Source organism: Acanthaster planci, linkage group LG01, assembly GCF_054643075.1.
Source record: "Acanthaster planci isolate LZ-2023a linkage group LG01, COTS_SCS, whole genome shotgun sequence".
Lineage (NCBI taxonomy): Eukaryota > Metazoa > Echinodermata > Asteroidea > Valvatida > Acanthasteridae > Acanthaster > Acanthaster planci.
In genome coordinates, this window is record NC_141777.1 from 30240783 (window position 1) to 30261959 (window position 21177).

Here is a 21177-nt window from a genome sequence, read left to right on the forward strand (position 1 = left end):
CAAAAACAAATAATATTATTTTCTAAGACAAAAACTCTTGATATTTAAAATAATATTCAGTATAAGGATGGGATTGACCAGTTGACCTTTCAAGATTTTTATTTTTAACATTTGGAAATGACGTCGGGGAATAGTGATGACGCATCGTTGGGGGTGTCCTTCTGAATAAGTTATGTCTCTTTATTTACGAAACCAGCTGATGTCCGTGACGTGGAGCGAATGATGTGTAGGCTGCACACGCAATAAAAGTTACTGCACACCTACGGATGTAGTATCCGGCCGCACAGGAATCGACGCGATCGAAAGGAGTCTTCTTTATTGCTTTAGCTGGATTTGTACACGTGGTGAAGGACACATAGTGCGAAGTCACACATTATAAATAAAGTGATCAGTAACTAAATTCATTGCAGTTCAAAAGGCCCGCACCGCAACCAGTAATTTCACAACTGAACCAAGTTGATCTATTCGTACCTTTTGGTCCTAAGGAGGATTTTTGTCAGACTGGGTATTAACCGTCTCTCTCTCTCTCCATTCTTCTTGGGAAAAAGTTTTCATTTCCATTTTGGAGTCGAGTTAAAACAACAGTGGAAAAAACACCAGTTAAGTCGAATTGTAGTTATTGACGATGGGACATCTCTTCGCAAAACTGAGAAGTGCTCTTTCTGAGCTTGCTGGGGTCAGCGGTCCTCCAATGCGCATTCTCATGCTTGGACTCGATGCCGCAGGTAAGGTCTTATTTATCAATTAATTGGTTGTTATCCTTTGCAAATCAAGGCATTGCTGCATTTGACTGGTAAGAAATAGGTTCTCTTAAGCAGAGGACCACAAAATTCCTAACAATCTCGTAAGTTACATAAATGTGTCGAATACTCACATTTTTAGTGCTTGGCCTATGGTAATGACCATGATACAACAATGTTAGTATTACTGGCAAGGGAATTAGATCATAATTTAGCCGTAAAAGTTTAGTTTCAAGAAGAGCAGGGCCTTCTTGTTAGGACAGAATAGCATATTCCTAAAATTGCAATTAAGAATGTACTCACTCTTGTTTTACCGTTTTTATTTTTCGGTCTTAGGTAAGACAACAATTTTGTTCAAGCTGAAACTGAACGAGGTTGTGACTACGATTCCAACCATCGGTTTCAACGTGGAGACAGTCAGTCCACTACCCGGGGTTACCTTCACCGTGTGGGATGTTGGAGGCCAGGAGAGGCTCAGGCAACTGTGGAGACACTATTACCAAGGAACACAAGGTATTAGGTTGACATTGCGTGAAGAAAAACACAGTCAATTTTGAGCCTCCCGGGTGGCTGTGCATTTTTAAGAACCATTTCGGAAAAGTATTTATTCTCTCGTCGTCATAGAAAATTATGTTTATAAATCAACAAATTCTCCAATCAAGATGTTTTAGTGTTTCAAATGTAAGTGTGCCAGCATATGGATATTTATTCAGGAATTTTACGGTTGGGAATAGCTAGGACAAAAAGGGGAAGACTAATCCATAGAGGGCCTAATTAATTGATTGGTTATTTGAAGGATGATTTTTTAAAATCTTCCATGATCTGTACATTTCAGCTAACCCAATAAATACCAAAGCCCGCCTTCAAGTCTTTTTTTGTGTGTGCTGGTCTTCTCCGTCAGGTTTGATCTTTGTAGTTGACAGTAGCGACAAAGAGCGTTTGTTTGAGGCCCGTGACGAGTTATTCGGCATCCTGAAGAACCCAGAGATCGGCCCCGAAGTGCCAGTGGTAGTCTTCGCCAATAAACAAGACCTACCTGGTAATTGAAATGAAGGCGTGATCTTTTGAGAAGGCACCACAAATTTGTGTGTTTTAGATTGATCGTGAATGCATGTTACAAGCGTACATTTGCAGATAATCGCCTGGGCCGACAAGTCTTGGATTCCAACGTGGAAGTTTCATTGTCATCCACGAAAAGAAAGGAGAGAATCTGCATAAATCTGTATAATATATTATCATTATCCAATACGACGCAATGTTTTGCGGAGTTTTGGTCCCCGGAATTATTTCTGCTCGTTTTTGGGAAAGTATGGTAAATTTTGCCTTAATTTCATCAACCTAGTACTACTGCATGCACTCCTCTCACGCGTCGTTGTAAATGGAATTTTGCTGATAGAAAGGCACAAAGTTTGAATCATTTGAGAGCCTCACTTCCCTCAAATGCACGCAAAACAACACTGGCAACTTCGAAATGAAAAATGACAGAAAAGGTAATAATGAGCGTGAGAATGAGAGTTATTGCTCTTGAACTGAACTACTTACTGGTTATGTCGTCAAAACAAGGCGTGTTTTGATGTAAATCATACACTTTTCATTTCTTTCATATGGCTCCCCCAGTTCAGGTGAAGGACTGTAATTACTAATTACCAATGTTTTAAAACGTTTTTATTCTGATCTCTTGGATAATTCCACACTACCACTATTTCACTCCAAATCTTCTCTCTTCTCAGGCGCTCTCCGGGCATCTGACATCGCCGAAGCTCTGAACTTGAACCGCCTGTCTAAAAACCCCTGGCACATTCAGGGGACCTGCGCTACGAACGGAGACGGCATCTACGAGTCCGTGGAGATGCTGGTCAAGATGGTCCGGGAGAGTAGGAAGGCAGGGGACCGGCGATGAATGAACTACGATGGCTCACAGAGTCTCTGACAGAGGGAAATCTCATGAACAGGGGGGACCCAGTGACATCCCAAAGATCCCACATTCGTTTCAATTAATGTTCATTGATATGACATTTAAACTGATCGAGCTGATGACTGGCAAGCCGGATTAACCCTACAACGAGTAGAAGTAAAAGAAAAAGCTAAGCACCTCTGTGCCGAGACTTCATTGGTTTGAGAAATAACGCCCTTTTAAACCAATTTTAGTGGGATAAAAAACGAAGGTAAGAAAGCCGTTCAGGGGCGCTAGCAAAGCTGGCAAAGCAATGTTTGATGTTTTCAGTTTAGTTGTTAGTTTTATAGGCATCCGGTATTTTTCCAGGGTTGTTTTTCTTCCCACGAAGGGAAGGCAATCACTCGAATCAAACATATTGCTACAGAATCATTCGAACGATCTGTCTGCTATACAGATTGGAATGTAGAACTTTTATGAGAGATTTTGCATAGACCTATTCTTAACTGGGTGCAGAGTTTGCAATCTTGTATCAATAAAACTTTCATCATTCGACGAATTTTAATTAAAACAATCAATTCTGTCCCGAACAACGCCAAAACTATGCTGTATCGTTTTTGTCAATTTCAATAATTATACAGGAAAATATTTGCGAAATTCGCAAGTTTTCTATCGGAGTTTCAGTATTCGAAGAAAATGTATATATATATAAAAAATTTTGTTAACAGAAATATTTTTAAATAAATCAGTTATGTATATAACGGTGTTTTCAGATGAAATGTTTAGTTTTAGATACATTTTTATTATACATAGCGTTTTATGCATTTAAAATATTTATATAGTGAACTAGCTGTATTTTCCTACTGTATGGTGAAAATAAAACTGAACTGAACACTTACTTTGCTGTTACACATTATTTGAAATGATGACTTACATACTGTAAGACGCGGCTGGTCTTCCTTCCATATCTGACGGGCAAACAATATACTCTCAGTCCTCTTCTCTTGCCTATTTTTCTCTCCAGTTCATTGTTTAGTTTATTCGTTGACTTGTTTTTAGGTAAATCTAGGATTTCACTACATGTGAAAAGCTTCGAATTGCTGTAAAAATATTGGAATTTTCATGCAGTTTCCGCATTAGGCAAAAATCGACGAGACGTCAAACGAACACTGACAAACAAAATAAAAACAAAGTTTGGAAGTGTCATATGAACAGAAGGCGAAGTAACGTTTGAAAGTAGTTTTAGAGAACGAATTTGGGAACATTTTGTTGTCTTTCTGGACCGTGGAGGGAATAGGAAAAAATGTACTATTTGATCATATTGGGTTCATTTGGATAATTAGATCTTTTATTACTTGGACATTCCGTTCATTATCCCACTTTGAGATAATACCTGATTTCAAATGATCTCCGTAAAACTGCCCTCATCGGTAGACGACGAGAAGAGGCATCCAATGTATGAACAAAAATACATTTACTTATACATGGTAATTACAAATTATATAATTTCGCATCTGAAATAAAGTTTATAATACATTTTAGTGTCTTTTTGTAGCTGTCAAACCCGACTGGGTCTGCCAAATCGTTCTCTCTTTGTATATTATTTAAAACGACGTAGTGACAGTGTGATCTTTAGAGACGGCACTAAAATGTTTGTCTTTTAGATTGATTGTGAATACATGTTACAAGCATATATTTTGTGCGCGAAGGGCACTGCGCTGTAAAGTCAAGTTAGCTTCCAACGTGGAAGTTTCATCGTCATCCACGAAAAGGGAGAAAATCTACATAAATCCGTATAATCATATCAGCATTACCCAATACGAGGCAATGTTTTGCGGAAGTTGCCTTGGCAGTGTTCTCATTCACAACCATGATTGGCTACGGTCACCAACCGACCGTCCAGGATTGATACGTCCGAAGTTCCACGTGTACCGTTTCAAGTCGTCACAGTTTTGGTTGACGGGCAATTATGATAGAGTACTTAAACGCACGGAAAATGGTGAATCTGTCATAACTTACGAGCACTTCAAGCAACTGAGTAAAAAAGCAACTAGGACGCATATTTCACCCGGTAACTGGTTGGAGGAACGTCGTAGTGATATTTCATCTGAACACAGAAAGCAATTATGGGGTTGTTTCTGTCCAGACTAACTAGTGCTCTTCAGGATTTTGTGTCGGGAGGCGCTCCCTGTCGAATCTTAATGCTTGGACTTGACGCTGCCGGTAAGATTCCCATTTCCCCACCACTTTTTTTCAAGAGGCGTGTCAAAAAGGTTGTTAATTATTAGCATTTGTCAAGTAAGAATCGTGCATGTGATGCTTTGTGTTTTTAAAAGTAAGACATATTGAAAACATTGAAACAAAAATGAATTCAAAATCGAAATATCACAAAAGAAAGCACGCGACAGCATTTCAACTCGTCATCTTAAGCCTAAGCTTGTCAGAATGCCGAGATCTGTAGAAATGTGTTGGACGTTTTCCTTCAGGGTGGAATGTGTAAACTCTGAATAAGTCGAACTTGGCATAATTAATCACTTTTAGAGATATAGATATAGATATCGATATCGTAACATGATTCGTCATTTCTAATTATGTCTCGCCTCTACCTCTTTTCCAAAGAGGAAATCATCAACCGCAATTTATTTAGAAAACAACGAGTGCGGCACGTCCACTGACCACGATCTAAAAACTTGCTATAAATTTTCCCACTTGAAAAGATTTGGTAATTTTATTGTTCACACAGATGCAAATAGTGTTGTAGAATCACAACTAGAAAGTGTCATGTGAGCGTATGTGATCACTTTGAGTTTTGTTCTTTTTTCTCTCATGAGGCAAAACAACCATTCTGTACAAGCTGAAACTGAACGAGACGGTGACGACCGTTCCAACCATCGGTTTCAATGTGGAGACGGTATCCCCAGCCCCAGGTCTGACCTTCACCGTGTGGGATGTGGGGGGTCAAGACAAGATCCGAGCACTCTGGGAGCACTACTTCCGAGGCACTGAAGGTCTGTCAGTCCATTTCCTCCGTTTCTCATTTTGATTTTACACCAGTCCGCGTAGGTTCATAGGGAGAATTTAGAGTCAGGTGCTTCCTGAGGCATGGCGCAGATTAATGTAAATTGTAAATTCTTTATCATGACGGACCAATATTTACATCAAACACTATCCCCTGAGGCATCCATTTTAGTTTTGTTTTATGATTCACTACATTCCTTTGATTTTGAACCCCAATAATGGAAGTAAAAAAGATCTTCTCCACATTCCTGTCAAACAGCAGCACAAACCTTATGATAGCCCAATGCAAAAAATCCAGGCACAGTTACATTGTGAGAGTTAATTTGTTCACTATTTTTGTTTCCCCGAAAAAGGGACGAATAAAATAAATAGAATCACGATATTTTCATATCAAGAAGACATTGCAAAATAGAAAAAAATATGTGCAGTCCCATTTTTTAAAAACTCACCCCTTACCAATATGGTAAGTGTACAGCCTGCTAGTTTCTATCCCTAGTTAATTATTAGATTTTTTTGAATCGCTTCTTTTTCCACCACAGGTGTGGTGTTTGCTGTAGATAGTTCCGATTCCAGCCGATTCGATGAGGCTCGAGAGGAGCTGTTCCGAGTGTTGCAGGATGATAACATGTTCTCCGGAGTGCCAGTAGTTGTCATGGCCAACAAACAAGATTTACCAAGTACGTGAGCCCAAATAACATCTTGAAATGGCGACCTCCAACCATCACCACCATTACATTCACAAATATTCCAAGATAACTATGATCCCATGTGGTGCTGTATGATGACAAATAGCGGAGGAAAACTAAAATCAAATCGGAAACCTCCTACACTGCAAAAACTTGGGTGTTAAATTTAACACCCGCGGTGTTATCAGAAGACTACACCAACACTTTTCACTGGTGTTAAAATTTTGGTGTTATTTGGTATTACTTGTAACACCTTCTAGTTCACTGTAACACTTATAGGTGTGCAAAGTAACATCATCAGTGTTCAAGTAACAAACTATGGTGTGGGCATCTGATAACACCCAAAAGTGTTGATTTTTAACACCCGACTTTTTACAGTGTATTGTTAAGTCTACGGCACTGCAAAACTGTGGCGTTAAATTAACACGTCCCATAGTCCTATAGCACGGGTGCCGAGGGTGTAAAATTTACACCATACACCACTATCCTTGCGAGCGGAGGACATGTGAATTCGAACCTCACTCTACTAACATCCAAATATCCCAAGCATGAATTTGTTTCAGTTGTGGGCAATTAGTTGCATGAGCAAAGGAATATAGATGGGTATGTAATAATAAGTATCACTGTGATAAGATGACTTGTCGAACTCAAACCCTATTGAGATGTATTTAATTTTGTCAAGATAAGTGCCTCAACCAGTCTCTTATGTTTGACGCCTCCAAAAGCCTCACAACTTGCAAAGAGATTTTCCAGGTTGGACTTACGTTCCATCTTGGTTTTTCAAAGCAACAAATCCCATCGTAAATTCTCTCCCCTGCTATGTGATCCATGGAAGAGGAACATCTCTATCACAACTTGTTTCCCTTTCCTTTGCAGCCGCTGCGAGCCCCTCAAAACTCTGCGATGCCCTGCATCTGCGCAGTCTGCCCAGGCATAATCCTTGGCACATCCAAGGGACGTGCGCCACCAACGGCGATGGTATACTGGAAGCGATGACAGCTTTGGGCAAGATGGTCAAACAGTTTAAGAAGGACCACCGGCATTAGAATACCATCTCGTTCAAACATTTCAAATGAAAAAAAATGCAGGAATAAGAGAGAAATAACGCATTCTTGCAGCTTATCATTGCATACCGTGCATGATAGAGGAAAGGTTAAGTGTTTGTAACAGGGAAAACCTAAAAGATGCAATGGCTTCGAATAAGAAACAGTTCCTATGCAAGTCAATAGTCATCACGTCAGGTTTAAGATATTTTTCAATGTGTATATTAGTTGACATGTCTTTCTGAGCACGAGATCTCTTTATTATCAATGTCTTTAAACCTAGTGTTTTAAAAAGTCCACTTGTATCGATTTTGAAATGATTTCATAAGTTATAACGAGTGATTTTTAAAGTTCTCTCCTCACCCTCACTTCTCCTGAGAGCTAAACCTGTACGGTCACCCTTGCTTGTTGGTGGGAATACATGCTGTGTGAATACATTCTGTCAATGAATGATGACGTCAACAACCCATCATGTTTCTGAATTTTAATAATCCTACACTTGCGCTCAGCTCATTTTACCATCGGTTGAAACTTAAATTACAGAAAAAGATACATAATTAAGGATATTGTCTAAAGAGGATTAATACATTTTGTGACATAATGTAAAGCTAAAAAGCAACATGTTCATTTTATTTCTATATTTTGTACATATTTTCCTATTAATGAAAAAGTAAGAAACAATAGATACTGTGATATGTATTCTCTAAGTGATTTCAGTGTACAGTTCATAGCTTCTACAATGTTCCTGTATTGTTGAAATTCAATGAGGGGATCGTTTATAATAAAACAGCAAATCGATAGCTCTTTAATACATAAATAAACTGTGAAGTTTACTTGGCAAAGTACGAATAATTAGAAATGGCGTTCTCCGAATTCGAAAACTGCTTTTGTGGGTTCTAATGAATCAGGATACGCCTCATTGAATGCATCCTAAATTTCTTCATCATATATCGGACTTGGGGAAGAGTAATAAGACCGCGACGTCAAACACATGTCATGCAATGCAAGTAAATTGAATACTCATCCCAAAGTGAAACATTGGGTGAAAGAACTTTTCAAACTTTTTCAGGTTATCCATATTGGCAAAATTACGTGTAGTTTTAAATAAACAATCTCTACACTGTAGAAATAACTGGTTTGCGTGCTGGGGTTCACTCTAAAAACTCCCGAGTCAGGTTGATCCGGAAGCCGTGTCCCGTTGAGCTTGACCTATTTCATTGTCAACAGATGACTCTTTTCAGGTCAAATTGAAGCAGAAAAAGGTCCAGATGACCAAGAAAACGGCCATTTTTTTTAAAATCGGAATGGTCAGGCCTAACAGGACACAGATTTCGGGTGAATCCGCGGAGTTTTCATAGTGTATGAGATAAGGGAAGTTCCCTTGCCACTTATTCAGTGAATTGCCACAAGAAGCATGGTTTGAATATTGGCCCATGCATGCACTACAATCATGACTGCAGTCGTTTTAAAGGAGATATTCAGTCCGATTTTAAGGGTAGTTTTTGTACTTTTGGGACTCTAGTATGATAAGCAAAGCGTGACGCCATTCCAGCAAGAAGCTTTCCCTGTAAAACGTTTTCAGCACTAAGATTTTCAACAATGAGAATGTTGATTTGTGACTAACCAGACAAAGACGTCAAATGGTATTCATGTGCATTTTTTGTCACACTTGTGACTGCCTTTTGCCACATTTGTGACTGCACCTTATTGTATTACACAAATTCACATGGCGACAAACCAAAATGCTAACTTGCATAACATAAAGTGATGTGGAAATATCAAGTCAGGCTCAAAGAAGCTTCAGAGGAAACCAATGCATACGTATTGTTTGCTTTCGTTAGAATTTCCACGTGTCCCGGATGTCCGTATATCCGACTCGGAGGGGCCTAACACGTGACAAAGGCAGCATTAAACGTCGATCGTGCACAGCTTGGACCCATAGACTGAATATTTCGTGTCGACTGTAAGCACTGAGGGGATCACTGAACTGCAATGGGCTCATTTCTTTCAAAAAGGATAAGGAACATCCCTAAGGCTGTTTCTCGAGTCACATTCATCATCGGATCATGTTTAGTGGGCTAGATGCATGCATCTGGTATGTCCAGCTATGCTATGTGAATCATTTAGGCATGCAGCTTGTACTTTTTAAAAAAGAGGAAATTCCAATCTTTACAACACTGTACAATGTTTTCGATTTTCAATGGCATCAGTGTGAAGTGAAAAAGGAGGAATTCACCTGATCCACAGAAAATTCACATGCCTTGTTATTATGCACAAGCTAAAGGCGTTGCCATACGAATCTGTGCGTGATTTTGAGCGTGATCATTATGATGGTTTAGTCTTGATGCAAGACGCTATTGTTTGAAACAGATGACAGTGAAAGAGGAAGAGGTCGGTATCACACACGAACGACGGCTAGATCGCAAACCAACTGCAAGCGGGCGGATTGATGGACTTGAGCCAAGACCAGCTGCCGTCGCACGGTCTCAATGCTCAAAGTAACGTCTTTCTTACCAACTTTCTTCTCTGTCTCATTTTTTCCCGCTTTTTGTTCGATATTTGTGTGACGGTTACATGGGGGGCGTTGCCACCTTGACGTGGTCGGCCCGCTCAACTTTTAAATTTAGGATAGGAAATTGCTAAGTGATCACAAATTAATCAAAGAATAATACATGGACTCAGTACAGCATGATGTCCGGCGATTGCATTCCAAATTAGATTTAATTATTCCATCCAACAATTATCATATGACAGGGCCTATGACAATTGACAATAAAGAGATAAGTGTGTTTGTTATGAGATTCTTCATGGGTTGAGACCAAGTTGGATTCCTAAGGGATTTTTACATTTAGTTTTAATAAGTTCCCAAGGGCATTGTGCAGGCCCACCCCTCTCCTCAGAGTAAATGTTATGTGCCAACACAACTCGATTGGAGAGAGACAGAATCGCACGTACGTCATGGCGAAGTACATGTACGGCGCAAAAGTGTCAAAAGTTGTAGAAAAATATAACCATTGAACTAATCCAGTTTTATACATATATAAATTATGCAATATGACTCATCATAAACAACTGATCGTTCCACATCCCATCGAGCTCCTTAAATACTGGTTACAAGCATGACTGGGTGGGAACTACTTGTGACTATTCGGATGGCTACTTAACTAAGAACATAACTTGAGATTAGACTTAATTCAAGTCGGTCCATCACATTTGGGTTGCATTTCTATGTTTTGGCAGTAAAAAAGACTTAAAGATAATAGGCCTACCTTCAAAGTAAGGGGTTTAAAAATCACTGATGTTGAGGCCACTGACGGAGAAACCGAATGATTAGCGAAAAAAACACACTTACACGACATGTCCTCCATCACCGAATAAATATATGCTGAATTATGATATTTTAAAATCAATTTCAGGGAAAACAACTGTTTTGTACAGGTTGAAGCTCAATGAAACGATGACAACGATCCCAACGGTCGGCTTCAATGTGCAAACGGTGCATCCAACGCCAGGATTGACCTTTGACATGTTGGATGTTGGGGGGGGAGATGAAACTGTTGTCGCCCTCTATAAACGCTCAGGTTGGGTTCCTTCTTCATCTTACATACAGGCCTACAACTGGCCCAGCAGCCTATCCAGCTTTTGATGTGGGGGGAGGGCACATTCAAACGCGAATGCGGCTTCGGGCTCGTCCAACATGATGATGGGGGGTGAAAAAATCAACAGCCTTGCTTTTATTGCTGTGTTGCTTTCTTAGGATTTTGGTGCTAATATTTCATAAATATATATATATATATATATTGATTACTCTTTTCCTAATCACCCACGAAGTATCATTTGTAAAAAAAAAAAAAACAATAATAAATCGCTCTGCCCCCCGGATACGCCACTGAACCAGCTTCAATTTATGTTATTCTTCCTGCTGTAAGCTACATTTCGGCACTTGAACCACAAAATGAAATTATTTTTTTTTTCATTGAGGTGCAGTATTAATTTATTGTGTATTGGTGCAGCAATAAATCTATCACGTATCATGTGTTCCCGTAATGATTTATGCAGGCTGCATTGCAACGTGCACGCAAGTAGTTTTAGGGGTGTACTTTACGACCGAGGACAATGCGCGTCCATATCCACTTTTTCTCATAAAGCGCTGCTGTTGTTTTTTTTTCATCAGGTTTTATGCTGGTGGTGGACAGCACCGATCACGAGCGGTTTACCGAGGTACAGGAAGAGTTAGTCACGACCCTGAACGATTCTCACCCTAGAGTGCTGGTGGTCATTCTGGCCAACAAGCAAGACTTACTGGGTAAGCCTTAAAATCCCATGATGTCCTGCACGAAGAGAGTTGTGACCAAACCACCTTGGACCTACAGACCCCTTATTTCCTTTAAAAAAATGCGTTTGCATTTTGCCATAGAAGAAGCTTGTGTTCTTATTTTTGGCGTTAAAAACATGTCAAGTTTTTGTGACTCATTTTAACCCCCCCCCCACAACTGACATACGCGCAAGGGCGCTGACGAGACAAGTACCCCAAACGAAACGAGTTACCCCAATGCCTGCATGAGCTTAATGTGATATATTTATTTAAGCAATAATTTCCACCTCAAGTTTAGATAAGTTGCTGGAATAGATAACATTTTTGTCTCTCCTACTGTTATTCTCTTTCAAGATGTGGTCAGCCCCTCAAACCTTTGTGGTGCTCTCCAACTGCAAGATCTTCCCAAGGGTCATCCTTGGCAGATCCACGCCACGATTGCCACCAAAGGTGACGGAATGCAAGAAGCAATTGTCACTCTCAGGTACATGGTGAAAAAATTCAAGAAAGACTATCCTCACCATGATTCACTTCCTATCCCGTGATTTCTGAAGGTTTCAGGTGCTTGTAAATTCGAATATTTCTTAATTAGGCCTACTACATCATCGGACATTAACTTGTACTCCTATTTTGAACGACATAATTGTTTACTTCTAAATACTTCTGAATAAGCGTCACGGTAACAGACATTGCAGTTGTGTATAATCCATAAAATTAATGAACTTTGTTCTATTTTCACTACTTACAATATTTCACATCTCACATCACTGCGTTCAACGTTAAGGCCTACAGCTTGGGGATTAAAGGTGATTAATGTGAATTCCTCACTGTTTAATGACGAGTCTTACAATCTCCAGTCAAGACACAAGCAATTCAACTGTAAGTGTAGCGTGCTTATAGCTTTGTACTACGTCATGTTCCATCCTTACATGAGTTGATTATGTTAAACATGAATAACACAAACTACATATAGTGGTTCTGTGTTCAGTTTATTATTATCTTTTGCAACTATCCACGCATTAGGATGTCGCAAACTACATATAGTGGTTCTGTGTTCAGTTTATTATTATCTTTTGCAACTATCCACGCATTAGGATGTCGCAAACTACATATAGTGGTTCTGTGTTCCGTTTATTATTATCTTTTGCAACTATCCACGCATTAGGATGTCGCAAACTACATATGGTGATTCTGTGTTCAGTTCATTATTATCTTTTGCAACTATCCACGCATTAGGATGTCGCAAACTACATATAGTGGTTCTGTGTTCAGTTTATTATTATCTTTTGCAACTATCCACGCATTAGGATGTCGCAAACTACATATAGTGGTTCTGTGTTCAGTTTATTATTATCTTTTGCAACTATCCACGCATTAGGGTGTCGCTAACTGTTTCCTCCACTCGGTTTGTCATGGGGGGGCTAGCATGTGCCTTAATGCATGCGTGAAATCCTAACGTACTCGTATAAAGACCGACACAATCGAATGTTTTCTTGATTAAAACACTTCCGGGCACTCATACCTTTGCAAATCAATGAATTTCAAAAAGTCCTCTGGAATTCCTGAAGTAGCATTTACACATATGTGGAGGCATAATGAAGAGTTAATACTTCCGGAAAGTATACTTTTCTAATTTAACAATAAAAAAGCTTTGCATTTTTAGATATCTGTGAGTACTGTCGAGGGGTAAGTTAAGGTTTTACTGTACATTTTGGAAATTGTCTGCCTAAATTTTTAAACAGTCAAACTAAATTTGCTAAATGACTAGCCTCAGTGAAATAAAAAATGGAGACTGACCTTCAGCCGAAAACGCAAACCAAATAATGCTCGTTTCTCACGTTATTGTTGTAATAACATTTGACTTTTACATCATTTTGATATACGATGATGAAATATTCAAGGACGAAATGGTAATTAAACATCTCTTCAATGAATAATGGAAGTTCTAATGTGTGACAACTGTTGAAGGGCAAAGATTCCAGTCTGCAATATAGGAATAATGTAGTTTTCTCTTAAACTTCTATCCGTTGAGAATTCAAAAGGAGAATTTTGCATTTTCTTTTCTTTTCTTTCTTTTTGGTCAGTACAAAAATTTCGTCAGTATGGTTCAATTGATCATTATTGCCCATCCCGAAGGCGCAAATTAGGGGAGGTTCTACCTTAAATGGAATTAGGCTGGTATAGTCTCTTGAGTTGGTGTCTAGATTGAGCTGACTCGTATATGACCCCATTCTCCCGGATCTAAGCCCTTGCAACAGATGTAAGTAAGGACATTATCGTGATTGAACTGCACACGCTTTATTTGTTCACACATACATGTACATTGTACAGTCTGACACAAGACATACAATCGCAACAAAGACCTAACTCTAAGACTTTATTTTCTGCTGTTTTACTTATTGGTGAAATGAGCTAAAATATGTAGCTTTGATTTAATTATCAGCCAACCATCGGGGTGTGCCCTTAGTCGTATGAGCATGAGCTTAATACAGCGGCCCTATTTTGTAAGAAAAGGCCGCACATCGGTTAAATTGGCAAACCTACATGCAAACCCGACCCACGGGTCCAGATCCTGATATGGATCCAGCTTCATGCCCAGGTACACACTGGTAAGCGAGAACACCAGGGTGGGCTTTATCCACGACCCGTTGATTTCCAGCAATTTGATGTGGTCGAAGATTTCTTTGAGTGTCTGACTGTCTCTCCCTTCAATCCCGTCGTCCCACTTCTGTAGGATGCAGTCCTTGAGGTAGGTCCACAGAGAGCTGACGTCCAATCCCCCGACTGCCACGATCGGTTCCACGAAGAACATCAACCTGTGCAACCAGGTGTGGGATGCCCAAACCGTCAGGCTCCGCCCTTCGACGTCATGATGCTTCCTGATCTCCGGAAGGGTGGCAAAAGTGAACGGTATTAGAAACACCATCCCCAAGGTAGCAAGCGAGACCGTTACTGTCATCCACATGCCGACAAAGTATTGGAAGTCATGAAACCCCAACCGCAGTCGCCTGATAGTTTTTTTGATATCTTCTAGGCCTACCTCCATATTTTGCTGGCACGCTTGCTCGGCAACACTCTGAAATTCTCGGCGGTGCGAGAGCTTTAGGCTGTGGACCACGAAGCAGAAGATTCCATAATAGATCATTCCAACGATGCCAGCTATTAACCTTAAGATTGCCAGTGGATCTTGGGGGCAGTTAGTGCTACCGTATTCGTGCAAGAACACAATAAACCTCAGCATTATGCAGATAATTGGCACAACCATAAAGCCGAGGAAGCGCCACCACAGGCCCCCAAATCCTTGTTCGGATCGGCACTGCAGGTAGCGCGTTGAGAACACAGCCATGTCAACATGCGGTGAGCAGCACAGCCTCAGTTGTACTGAGATGCAAAGTAGCAAGACAAGTGCCAAATGAGGCAGGTTTGTCAGGTAGGATATGAAGAACACTGTGTCGTGCGTCTTGCCGAGGTAATTCAGCAATATGTCACCGAGATCGTTGATGCTTATCCCCAAGACTATTGTTACTATTAAGGAGAATACCAACTTGACGAAGCCTGTAAGGTGGGAGGGAGCAAAAACAAAAAGAGCTTACGTTTAGTTTCATTTTTCACCTCCCACACCCGCTGGATTGACGCCACTGTTCAGGTCCTCAATCTCTTGCAAGAAGTGAGTTGCATGTACATGTCTTTTTAAAGATATCAATCTTGATAACGCAACGCCTTCACTGAGTGACCTAAATAAATCTTAACTGAAAAAGAAAGAAAAATTGTGCAAAACAGCTTCCCTTAGAATTGGTTAATGTTTATTTAATTATAATTATTATTATTTTAGTTTTGGTGTGGGGTGGGGAGTGTAGGGGCGAATGCTTTTTCTCGTTGCAATAAGAACGACCATTGGGCATTAGAAACAAATTAATGATTAATTGAGTGATCTAATATATAGTAGCGTATAATTTCCTTATAACTATAGCTTTTTCCAGCCAAAATCATCATCTTCACATACGAATTAGTGACGGTTTCATTCAAATTAGCACGAAATAGATTAACGATCTAGATCACCATTCAAAGAGCAAAACTGATCATTCAATTTCATTCTAAGGGCATGAGATTTCACAGTCTTGTTATTCAAAACTGATGGGTCAGCTTTCAATTTGAAAAAAACACACAAAAAGCATTCAAATTCGCGCAGACACTCCCGCGTTATGTGTTTTGGCATTCAAATTCGTGAATCGGCGGGCATTTGTGAGATTCGTGCAGTGTTATTTATTAAACGTTAATCTTCTAATTTGTTTTTTTCTGTGTAACTAATTTATGCAAAATATTTCATGAAAGGAAACGTTTAGTTCACGGGTAGAGATCTCTATAAAAATGCAAAGTAAGATTCTTTATATCACTCAAATGAACAAAGTGGGCAAATGTCTAAAAAGGATTACAAAAACAGAATAAAACATGAAAGCAAAAACGTTAAACTTCAAACTGTGATAAAAAAAGAGAAAATAAGCCATTGTTTAAGGGAACCCAAAAATCTTAGTTTTCATGCACATTTCGGAGGGTGCGTTTCTTGTGTATAAAGTAAAGAAATTAAAAATCAATAAACTACATCTTAAGGATTTTGCTTTCGGCATCCGTGATGAAGGTCCAAGGAGAGTTTCATTTCTACATTTTGATTAAACGGGCAAATGTACTGTATTCTTGATGTGCAATTTGTTTGAGGTATATAAAAATATACACGTACATTCAAGTCAGTGCGTGGGACACACTTCTAGCGTTTTTTCTATTTATAACCCCCCTTGTGTTCTATACGCTTCTTAATTTGCTGTGTATTCCTGTTGCCTTGAGGTTTTCCATTTTGAAGGCTCAAAATACGAACACGATTGCCTATAGACGAATACGAAACTAAAATTCGGGAGGAAATTTTCATTCCAGTCATCCAACGCGAAATCGAATGAATGAAAAAGAAACGTGGGAGCAGCCGGCTTAATAAATTCGTTGGAATACGAATAAACAATACTGAATTTGACTGATAAGATGACGAATTCAGCCGGGAAAACCTATATTTGTTCTTTCCTTCATTTTTTAGTGGAATTTTACATTTTGTGTGTTTTTCCAAATCCACTGCCGACTCTTCAGTTTTTGAATAACAAGATTGTGCAATCGCATACTTTTAGAAAGAAATTAAATGCTCTGTTTTGCTCTCTGAATGGTGATCTAGATCGTCAATCTATTTCGTGATAATTTAAATGAACCCATCGCTAATTCGTGTGCGAAGATGGTGAATTCGGCTGGGAAAACCTATATTAAATGTCTAGTAAAAAGACAGCATGACTAAGATTAAATATACCAATCTCGCCCTTCAATGGTCTCACCAGACCTGCTGTGCTGACACATCGCTTCGATCTTCACTAAGTTTTGGAACACTCTTAATAACACATCAGTTAAAATAACCTACATGTACGTCTATGTGGATAGAAATGTGTTGAACCCGATCAGTTGGTGGACACATAGCTACCAATTATCATTTGTTTTCAATCATTTTTGCTTGCTTTAACCAAGCTGTGTTTATAGTGAAGCTTATTTAGTCACCTGAATTCGCAATCTATATTTCTTAGACTCTGCTTTTTTTTTTAAATCTTAGACTAGGGACTGATTAGGGACTGACCAAGCTGTATTTGATAATTTCGCCATGTTGAACTTTCCAAAAAATCGGCAGTTTTGATATTTTTTCTAAGTACCACGCCCATTATTTATGAACAAGTTATAATTATGCGGAATATGGAGCATGGGATAGCGTGCCTGTGGTGATGAGTCACTCAACCTGTTTGAGTATGAAGCGCAGGAATATTGCATCCCTTTGGCCACAAGAACTGGAGAGTCCAATGCTATCTCTTCCCAGTATATAGATGCGCCTTCAGTAAACACAAAAACTCAGGACAAAAATCAATCAAACCTTTTAAAATCGGTCATCAGTTCGACACAGTTCATCATTATGTATTCCTCTTCCATTACAGCGGGTTAATAGCCAGTGCTGCTTTGCCTTGGAAAACACGCAATGGCATGAAATGACAATTTTTTTAGGGACAGAGTCAAGGTCCCGCCACATCCTTAGCTGCAACAATATAGAAGAATCGGTACTTACACGGAATAATCATCCCCTTCTGCCGATGGCGACAAATGCTGCAAGGGGGAAGTGCTGGCCAAAGCCCCAGCAGAACCAGACATATTCGCAGTAACATGTTCGCAGGCGCGTTCTCCCTGGGAGGGTCGTCTCGGTGTTCGTTTAGTCTGGCATTCTCTCCCAGTTCAAACGAATCCAACCGCCTGTTTTTGTCCTTACAGCAGCAGGAACCCATGATGTCTCCTCTCCGAGTCGCGCTTTCCAAGATCTCTTTGGACGTCCTAGGATGGGTGTGACAGAAGGTCTCTCACGCTACGAACTAACCAGGGGCAGATTATTACTAGGCCTATATTGACTCCCAAGCACCCCTCTTGATCCGCTCCTAACAAACATCATGTGACAAATACCTGACTTCATTCTACAAGACTGAATAAGCTCATCCTGAATTATCATAATGGCATTATTATAATAGCACGCCGTTCATCAGCCCCCACCCCACCCCCAATATAATAAATCAATAAAATTTAAGCAAACACGAGTATTGAATACAGTTTAAAATAACGACATTAGTGCTCAATTTTTGTATTTCTTCTTTATACTGTTTTAAGGCCTGGTGAAGGTAAATGCAAATGAGCATCAACACGGGGAATCCCACTATGACAAAGTTGATTATGTATCAGCTACATGCGTCATATTATGCTTTTCAACAGAGGGCGCCAAAGAGTGTCTCTTCCAGAGCTGGGATTCTTTCCCCAATAGCCTACCTCGCTGCGGTCTTTCGTGTCTGACATCGAAACTTCCCCTACAAAACCAGTAAAAACAAACTGAAAGACCCCTCGCAGCTGGTACTCGGTGCCTGTTACCTTTGACGTGGCAAGAAACAACTGAAAACGTGATGTTCAGTCCCTATATTGGCCCATTATTGACCGGACTGTTCATAACTGAATGTTCAGAACAGTAACACAAAATACCGACACACATACAGATGTACTACAGAAGCTGGGAGTCTGTAGAAGAAAGGACAACTGGATTTGGGGGAGTTCCAAAATTCTTCCGGCATCGTTTGCACGCAGGTTGGAAAACTTGAAAGGTTAGTTTGATGATTTGCGCACTAAATATCTTCCAATTTAGCCTAATTATAAATATAACATATCACCCATTGTGGTTCCATTTAAAAATAAAGGAAGGACACTGAAGGAGTTTGAACTGCCCGGGCTATAATATCTAGCCGCTTTCTGGCATACGCGTTATGTCCATAGGCAGAGCGAAGTGAATGCTTGCTACGCACCACCTGTTTCACGACCACAACCCTATATGCACCCTATGATCGTCGCCGCAAGTTTTCGCTGGTAATCTGCATCCGTTGCGTACTGCAGTACAGGAATCTGAAAATTCATGCCATCGTTGGTGCTTGGTATGATATGACATCAAATTCAATGCTGCAATTGCGCAGTTGCTTGTATTAGGCACGGACGTATATAAAAAAACCTGGACTTGCAACGCCTTTGTATGAAAAAGAAGCCAACCAGCGGCCATTTTACCGAGCCGAATACAAAAGCGTGGGCGGTTCCCTTCCATTGACGCTAGGAAGAACAACGGTGGGCATTGCCGGAAAAGCTTTGTATTCGGCTCGGAAAAATGGCTGCGGGTTGATTCAATGACTCTATAAGCTGATTAAGGGCATTGCGAGTCCAGATTTTATTATACACGTCCGTGGTATTAGGCCGTGTGCCCAAGTGTTCATGTGCAGTCGTTGCCCTCGTCGAACTTTTCTTCTGGGGTTGTTTTTGGGAATAAATTTCCAAGTTGTTTATAAGATATTGTGTTTTAGTTGAATCAAGTTATCACGGCATTTATACAAAAAAGTATTTGGTGAGATCCCATGATCACTCCTTGTAATGAAATAGCGCATTTTGTTTGTTATGAACTTAACTGTCCAGTGGTGGTCAACATGTTGTTGGCAAGTCTTAGCCAAATTAGCACAAAGACTTTGAAAACTGATGTTTTGGAGTGACAAAATAAAATTACAAACATTGCATGGATAATGGCAAAGTGCATCAAAATCTTTTTATAACGGCAAACGTAAATCTAATGTTAAATATTTCTATTTCCTGGTCACGGTAAGTTGTAGTTAATTGCAAAGAAAACACCACAAATATTGCTACAATATTACTGGCCCCACTTGTCCAGCTAAGTTGTAGGCAGTAATCAGGCATTTTTGGAAAGTTTACTGTTGTTCGTCTGACCGGACGACGGTGATCATCGAGCACTTCGATGTGCCAGAGTTGTAACTCCTTCTGCGTCCTTCCTCCATGATTTAAATGTGAATGCATTTCCCACTGTATGCAGCTCATCTTGGATCATTGTGTAAAAAAAAGAGGGCGCTAGCACCGACCTCCTTGATTCATCACCTAAAGGCGCCTTTCCCCGCGTTTACGGGTCAACACTTGCGCCAAGCGTTGCATATCCGTCAAAATCGCTCCCTGGGTGATTTTGAAGGCCAAACGCAACGCACACGCGTGTTACGTTAATGAGGTCGATGTTTGTGTCCGTGAAATGAACAGCCATTTTGGTTCCAAAGTCTGAAGTTGGCGCTATATGTGCAATTATGAAATATATCAGAGACGAATAACCTAAAAGGTTCTTAAGGTTTTCCGGGAAATAATATTTTTAACCCCGAATTTTTAGTGTTCATGTAGTGAGAACAAGCTAGACTCATTACCCAAGTCCATGCAGTGCGTCAAGACGAATTTCGGTTTGCCAAAATTTTTCGTTTCTTTTATGAAGAGCAATTTGAGGATTACGAGCTAAATCTATCAAGTTTCCCCTCCCAAATGTTTGTTAGTGGTCATTCCCTTTTCTCGGATCTGCCAATGCTGTCGGATACTAACAACTATGCTTTGGCCCGAAACCGGACGGCCCCTCTTTCTCGCCCCTATGTTCATTTTCCCCAGAGATTAAAATGGCCATGTCCAAATGACTTGGCTGTGACTTGAAATTACAAACGAGACTACGATTGTGGCCACCAAGCTGCAGCCCAGTAATTCCGACACAGCTTATAAGAAAACATGGCTTTGGAGACAATTGGAACTGAAAGTCTCACCTCTCGTTTCCGGACTGTTATTATTTTAATAGTAAATGGTACCAGTGAGCAGTGGCGTGCCCAGTACGTGGGTGGGGGTGGGGGGGGCTAGGATTTTTCAGGAAACAGACTGTCAAGTTTGTATTCGTTAAAGAATGCTCATCTCTCCTAGAAAGGCGTAATACCATTTCTGAAATACTGGCGCTTTCGATTCTAAAACGGCAAGTGGGGGGGGGGGAGGAGACTCGCCGCCCTGGATACAGCGCTGCCAGTATGGAGATTTT

The 21177-nt window shown here is 40.1% G+C and overlaps 4 protein-coding genes across 4 annotated transcripts; 3 read left to right on the forward strand and 1 right to left on the reverse strand.

Moving 5' to 3' along the window:
* The first annotated feature begins 255 nt into the window (after window positions 1–255).
* On the forward strand, window positions 256–3030 carry LOC147800657 (ADP-ribosylation factor 3-like). Its single transcript, XM_087139756.1, has 4 exons — window positions 256–725; window positions 1077–1253; window positions 1642–1779; window positions 2471–3030. The coding sequence occupies exons 1-4, from the start codon at window positions 626–628 to the stop codon at window positions 2638–2640; spliced, it is 585 nt and encodes a 194-aa protein (XP_086995882.1). The 5' UTR covers window positions 256–625; the 3' UTR covers window positions 2641–3030.
* Window positions 3031–4560: 1530 nt separating this feature from the next.
* LOC110983192 (ADP-ribosylation factor-like) lies at window positions 4561–8513 on the forward strand. Its single transcript, XM_022242249.2, has 4 exons — window positions 4561–4857; window positions 5466–5642; window positions 6192–6329; window positions 7215–8513. Exons 1-4 carry the CDS (start codon window positions 4761–4763, stop codon window positions 7382–7384), a joined length of 582 nt encoding a protein of 193 aa, XP_022097941.2. The 5' UTR covers window positions 4561–4760; the 3' UTR covers window positions 7385–8513.
* Window positions 8514–10075: 1562 nt separating this feature from the next.
* Window positions 10076–18263, reverse strand: LOC110983214 (uncharacterized). The gene is made up of 2 exons (XM_022242286.2): window positions 17833–18263; window positions 10076–15251 (listed from the first exon to the last, which is right to left on the reverse strand). The coding sequence occupies exons 1-2, from the start codon at window positions 18044–18046 to the stop codon at window positions 14194–14196; spliced, it is 1272 nt and encodes a 423-aa protein (XP_022097978.2). The 5' UTR covers window positions 18047–18263; the 3' UTR covers window positions 10076–14193.
* On the forward strand, window positions 10839–12241 carry LOC110983216 (uncharacterized). The gene is made up of 3 exons (XM_087135528.1): window positions 10839–10962; window positions 11556–11687; window positions 12051–12241. The coding sequence occupies exons 1-3, from the start codon at window positions 10839–10841 to the stop codon at window positions 12239–12241; spliced, it is 447 nt and encodes a 148-aa protein (XP_086991654.1).
* Window positions 18264–21177: the final 2914 nt, after the last annotated feature.